Source organism: Octodon degus, unplaced genomic scaffold (assembly GCF_000260255.1).
Source record: "Octodon degus isolate 3935 unplaced genomic scaffold, OctDeg1.0 scaffold00105, whole genome shotgun sequence".
In the NCBI taxonomy this organism is placed as follows: domain Eukaryota; kingdom Metazoa; phylum Chordata; class Mammalia; order Rodentia; family Octodontidae; genus Octodon; species Octodon degus.
Window position 1 is genome coordinate 1,770,248 of NW_004524681.1, and position 6,661 is coordinate 1,776,908.

At 50.8% G+C, this 6,661-nt stretch overlaps 1 protein-coding gene across 5 annotated transcripts in view; it reads left to right on the forward strand.

The window, feature by feature from the left end:
• The window catches only part of Wdr72 (WD repeat domain 72), a 188,367-nt gene that overhangs the window by 45,615 nt on the left and 136,091 nt on the right, over nt 1–6,661 (forward strand). For all 5 annotated transcript variants that reach the window (XM_023724077.1, XM_004639044.2, XM_023724078.1 and 2 more), the window contains exon 13: nt 2,546–2,741. In XM_023724077.1, coding sequence (XP_023579845.1) covers nt 2,546–2,741 — 196 coding nt within the window. The remainder of the gene's footprint in view (nt 1–2,545; nt 2,742–6,661) is intronic.

A 6,661-nucleotide genomic window follows, 5' to 3' on the forward strand; every position in this document is an offset into this window, starting at 1 on the left:
TGTCATAGCAGAGGAAAGTAAAAACCTTATTCTTTTCTAAGATTCAACAGATGTTGCATTGTTAGGAAAATTCAAGCTATTTTTAAAAGGAATAATTAGGTGAAGTTCTAAAAATTAAAATTACTGTTATAGTAATGAAGATCCAAAAGAAAATTCAAGAAACTCAGGGCATGTAAGTTAAAAAGAAAAAAAAAAAAACATAGAAAAAAAAAAAAACATAATTTGAGAGCTGTGTAACATTGCATGGTATTTTCAAACACAGGAAAAATGGCCATATTCTCAGTGGAAACAAAGTTCCACGTATCCGTTCTGTAACTAATGACTCTTTTCACCTTCATTTCTAACCTTTTAGGTTAACTTTAGTATTACTATTATTTTTTTAAGTACAGGGTCTGCAGGATCTCATTACGTAGATTAAACTCGTAGTGATTCACTTGTCTTCAGCCTCCCAAGAGCTGTGATTACAGGTGTGTGCCAACACACCAAGTCTCAGTTGCCCTTTCAGCGCACCCTGGATTGAACCCCCGCTGCTGCGTCTGCCTAAGCAGGTGCTTTAATCCGCTGAGCTATTTGGCCAGCCCAGGTTAACTTTATTCTTACTTACACAAATAACTTGGTTCTAAAGAAAATGGTTAATCCCTAACAACTTTACAGTAGATAATCTTTCCAAGTATTTGCACTTTTTTCTTCTAATTTTCTGTAGTAATGTCTTAGAAATAAAATAGATAATGCAAAAACAAGTCAAACAATGTAAGAATCTAGTAATTAGAAATTAATTTGTGCCTTCAAAAATTTTATAGTACTGATAAACAGTTACATTGTTTTTCCATGAATTTTTACTTGCTTATTTCTTTAAATATTTATTGAGCATCAACAAATTTGTGGTTACCTACTTCGTGTTAGATAAAATGAAATTAGTCTGGGTGTAATTTTCTCATGAAATGTCAACTTGAATTCTGCCTGTAGTAAACTGAAGCCTTTGTTCAGTATGAGCAGTCAACTTTTACATTTCCTATGTAAGATAAGCACAGAGTCATTCAAATGATTTTATAGAATAGTTGATTGGTTTGTAATGTTATTTATCCACATTATTATGAAAAATCAGCTCTAAGTTAAACGTGGAGACAATTTAAGACATGGGATGCGATATTTTAGCAACACATATGATTAAACAAAACCCCTGAGACTGACGTGAGTGCGCCAAGCAGAGCGTCCCCTCGGTGCCGTGGATACCTCACCGCAGCTCTGCTTCTGGAGGGCCGCCACCTTCTCCCTCTGTCGCTCTAGTCGTCGTTTTCCCTTCAGCTGCAGGGCAGGTGTCCATCACATGTCCCTTCTGCCCCCTTAGTCCCTGAAGTCACAGATGATTTAACACTGGGTGAGGTTCATCCACACCAGCTCCCACACAGGGCTATTACTGGCAAGGTAGCGCAGCAGTGCCGGTGACACTGGGGACAACAGAGCACTTGGAGAAGAGCCCAGAAGCTGAGGGCCCGCTGCCGCAAGAGGATGCTCCTCTGCGATCCCTCCCTTCTCTCGCTTCATTCTAAGAGTCTCTTCCAGCTGCCTGGAGCGGCTTGCTCGGGCAGAGTGTGCATGCGTGTGTGCGTACACGTTCCTGGAGGTGTGGGATGGCTGGTTCTCCAAAAGCCTGGGGTGACTGGGAGAAGTGGCTTTGGGTCTGCTTTGCAAGTCCAGGCCACGTGCGTATTCCCCTCACCATATTTAAGTATGTCATCTCAGGGTTTCTGTAGTCTTTTGAAAAGAAAGGAGAAAGAAAACATGTTTCTCAGAGCCCCATGGAGGCTAACGTGGGCCCCAGGAGAGGCTCAGAAAAGCCCAGCAGTGCTTTCCATGTGGCAGCCTCTGGGGGTGTCTCTAACCTCCACGTGTGTGGCCATATCCTGGCCATACCCTAACCTGTGGTCAGGGTGCACACAAGCTGACTTTTCACAGTGTCTTAAATAATGGGGTCCTCTGACAATACTTTTGGCCCTGTGTCTTTGAGACTGTCTTCAGATGGTGTTATCTAATGCTCACCTTTTTTAGATTGCATCTATACCGAGCTTCCTTTTTGGATTAGAATCACACAGTTCTGGGAACTGTACCAAATCACATCCTGAGGCTTTAAGTGGAAACTCTCAGCTCTGATACCCTTGGGCCTCAGTTTGTGTCTACAAATAGCTTCATCTTGTGGCTGCAAATTTGTCCTGGGATTTATTTTATTCTGTGCTGTTTCCAGTGTCTGCCTCCTGGCTGCCTGAGTTTGCTGGGTGGTGCTCATGTCCTTCCCTCAGCTTTCGAAGAGGCCTGGCTCCTTTCCTTGCCCCTTGTGACTTTCCTGTGGAATGGTTGAGTTTGAGCTCTGCCCCACACCTGAAGCTCCTCTATAGAGGGCTATGGGCAGCCACACTGCTGAAAGCAGAAGTGCACTTTGGTACACAGGGCTGTAAGAAAGTGCTGTATGTTGCAGAGGGAAGGCATCTGATTCAGTCCCAGAGAAAGCACTCAGCTACTTACTTATGCCAGTGTTCCTGTCTCCCAGCTGAAGGATGACCAGATGGTGTGCTGCGTGTGCAGCGACCACTCGGTGGCCCTCCTGCACCTGGAGCAGAAGAGGCCCCTCCTGCGGGCCCGGAAGCACCTTTTCCCTGTGACTACCATCAAGTGGCACCCGGTGGAGAACTTTCTGATTGTTGGGTGTGCTGATGACTCTGCCTACATCTGGGAAATTGAAACAGGTGAGCCAGAATTTCTCTGGATTCTGTCCTTTCTGTACTGGTGATGGACAAGCATTTGGCCAGCAGAGGGGCCTGAGGCCTGGCAGCCCTGGGCCCAGCCCTGGGGGTGCTGCGCTCACGCGCAGAGGAGAGCAGGGCCGGCTCGGATCCTGCCCTGCTGATGGGCTGGCGGGGCAGTGCATAGGAACGGACCGGACATTTCTGAAAGTATAAATAAAAACAGAAGTTGTCTACTTTAATTATTAATGAGAGAAATTTAGTGTCTTTCCGGTCTCAAATTATCATTGCATTCCACCTTCTTTATCATACTCACCATCTCAGCAACATTGTGAGCTAATTGGTGATCAGTAATAATGGAATATAATTAATTATAAAACTCTGGAAAGTTGAGTCAGGGAAACTGAAAGCAGAGTGGCTCCTTAGAACTTCTGGTTGTGCTTGAAAGGACTCTGGAAAAGTTTCACTGTGTGAGTAAAGATTAACAGTGACACATTTCAGAAAATGAGACCAAAGCAAACTGGGGGTGGCAACTCGGGAGTGAGAGTCGGCTTTGCCACACGGCCATTTCCCTGGGAACCTTGTGAGCTATTGATCAGTCTGTGTGGTTTGATATTGGACACTATCACCATACCACGTAGTTTCTACTGTCAGAGTTTAGAGCCACACTCAACTAAAATAATTGTTCTGTGCTTTGCCTTGGCTGTGAGGTGTTCATGACGGTCAGTGTGCCTGAGTTCTCCAGGTCTCGTGTCGGCACCTCAGCTTGCAGCTCTGATGGCCTTCGTGTCTGTCTTCCCAGGCCAGGCAGGCAAGGCGGTGGCCACTGTTGTCTTCAAGAGGCACAGCGTCTCTGAGAGGGACATGTGGGAGACTGTACAGTATACCTGGCCTTAGCAAAGGCAGACAGTTTGGGGTTCTGGCTGGCAGCTGCATACAGTGGATGAAGCCGGCGCTGGAGCTTGAGGTTGCCCTGGGGCCTGGCATGAGCCCAGGCTCCTCTGTGTAGAGTGTGTCTGTGGAACAGGCCTGCTCCTCTTTCTGGGGAGGACCGCAGCAGCCAGAGCCCTAAGGCTGAGAGCAGGGTCTAGGCCCAGAGCCGTGCTCTCAGAAACTGTGGGTCACTGTCCATGCACACAGCGGGGTGTTGATGTCTGCTTGTGAAACACGCCAACTCCCAAATGTGGGTGGCTGCCGTGAAAGCTGGGAATGCGTGATGCCAGACGTATTCCTGCAGGGCAGCGATCTGCAGCCTTCTGGGCCTAGCGCCCAGGCTGCCCCCAGCCACGGACTTCCCACACAGTGCCGGCAGTGTGATGAAGACTGACCCTGAGGTTGTGGTGCAGGAACAAGAGCTGGGCTGGCGCTGGGGCAGCTTGGTTCTTGTGCGGATGGAGAGGGCTGCCCACCCGCCCACCGCCCACAGTGGCCCCTAGGCCGTGCCTTAGGTTCACCGCTGCTGCTGCAGATCACAGAACCAGGCAAGACGGCAGGGCCCTGAGGACACCCAAGGCTCTCGTCGTGGTTGTAGTGATGTGGGAGTTGGAGGGAGGGTGGCAAGTGCAGGTGACTCTGAAGGCCATATTTATTCCTGTTCTGTTTTATTTCTATGGATTCTTTTTATAGCCCCCAAATACATAACCTAATGTTACAGAACATTGGAGAACTAAGGAAACATGAAGAAAAACACAGCCCTTCCACCACCGGAACGTCAGCGGTGCATGTATTGTGATCTCCTCTCTGTTGTGCTCATCCCCATGCTGGTGCGTTGTTGCCAACGTTGTCTTTCAGCCGTGTTCCTCCTGGCGGGCCATGGAATCCTGCTCCAAGATGTCTCCAGCTGAGCCTTTACTGAGGGGAGGTTTTGCAAGGGCCTGGGAAGGGCTGAGGGGAAAGGGCAGTCATGGGGGATTTGGTCCCAGCACCCAGGCGTGGAGCCGTTAGTAGCTCTTTCCTTGGGGTCCTGGGGGCTGTGGCTATCTAGGAGAGAGGACATAGTTGCTGCCCACAAAAGCTGATGCATATTGGCACCTTCACCTCCGAATTGGGGAGGAGCAGCCCCACAGTGACACAGGGATTAGCCTGCATTCACCCAGTGCCACCAAGAGTCAGAGGGGAGACTGCAGTTGTAGGGTTCAGCCTCGCCGTGACACAGCAGGATACCAAGGGGAAGCGAGGACTGGCGAGAGGACGGTCATTGTATGGCCATTCTGGGTGCTCCAGGACTCCCCATAGTGGGCTGTATAAGTTGCTTCCTGTGGCACGGGTTGTGTTAGGATGACCACGTCCGATGTGGACATGTTTGGTACCACTCACTCATGTTGCTTCTGAGTGACGCCGTTTGCCTTGCATTTGCTGCTTTGTAGGTGCTGACACAGCTTGGCCTGGATGGCAGGTCGTTGCTGCTGTATAGCTCATCACGGATGTCCTGTGGTGTGACAGTGGTTGCTTCCAAGGCCCCTTTCCTGGCTCTCCATGGTGGTGTGGTGGCACCCTGTGTTGGTAGCTGAGGCCGCCTCTGGGCAAGTTCATGTAGCTCCTTGCTGGTTTGTGTCTAACACCAGCTTTGTTGTGGGTTCCTTTTAATTTTGGTTAAAGTGGAGCAGCCTACTTTTTGTTTACCATGCTGGATTTGAGTTGTTTACAGTGACCTTTTTCTCTCTTCCCTGTGGAAAAGTCTGGGAATGGGAAGCTGTTCAGACTTTCCTAGCACTTAGGGAGGAAATACAGTGCCAGCGGAGAACAGCACGGGCTGCGGAATGTAAGGCGAGTGTCGCTGTTCACCGCACTGACGTGAGGAGAGGTGTGGAGAGGGCGGGATGACACGCCCGTGTCTGTGGCCCCTAGGAGTGCGGGGTGCCATGGGGTAGCTGTGGGGCCCAGGTCCCCGCTCCCTGCCAGAAGTAGGCCCCTGACACCTGTCCTGCCTCCTGGGGCTCCTGTGTACACAGGCCTGGGCAGCTCCTGGGGCCAAGGGCTGTGGTGAGGTGCTTTTCCCTGGGGCTCTGCCTCCGGGCTGTGCTTGCAGCTGTCCCCTCCTGGCTCTGCTGAGTTCTGGACTGAGGCCTCCCTTGGTTTCCTTGGTTGGCTCCCTTTCTCTCGCACACTGCTGCTGTGTGCCTCTGCAGGAGGAGTACAAGGGCATGAAACACCTATCAAATCTTATAACACTAGGACAACCTCCGGGTGAAAGTGGCAGCAGTTGGGGGATGCAAGTTGTGGGGAGGTCCCAGAAACAGCCAGGGGAGAAGTTTGAAGCCAAATAAGGTATTTTCATTTGTGCCAAAAGTGTGCCTGGTGAAAGTTTGGGAATGTTCCTGGCAGTGCCGGTGTGGGTAGCATCGGCCCCTGTGCCCCCAACGTGGGTGGGGGCAGCACAGCCCCTTTGGTGTCTCACAAACCCGCACCACAACCTCTTTTCACAGGGCTCTGCAACTCTGCTCGGGCCACCAGCCCTGTGCTGTCATGTGTGGAAGGGTCAGTGCCCTCCCTCAAGCCCAGGCACAGCTGTATGGATAGGAAGGCACGGTGGGGCCCCAGCGGAGAGACTAGCACCCCAAGTCCAGAGGCATCCAGCCTCTGAAACTGCAGCCCGGCCCCACAGTGGCAAGGGCATAGGCGTGTGTGTGGGTCTGCTGGACGCTGAGACTTGGGCCTGGTCCAGAGGGGCAGACTCAGTGTTGCAGATAAGGGCTCAGAGAGCACCCATGTGCCTGGGGAGACGCCTCTGCCGCTCTGCCACCGTCAGTGCCGGAGCGCTGGTTCATGGCCAGCCTCAGGTAAGTATTCATTGGCAAATGAAACTTGAAAGAATCCCAGGACCGGGCTGGAGAGATGGCTCAGTGGTCTAAGGCACCTACTTGGAACAAGCTTGGCAAGGCATCAGGGACCGCAGTTCAATCCCCCAGCACCACATGCCAGCC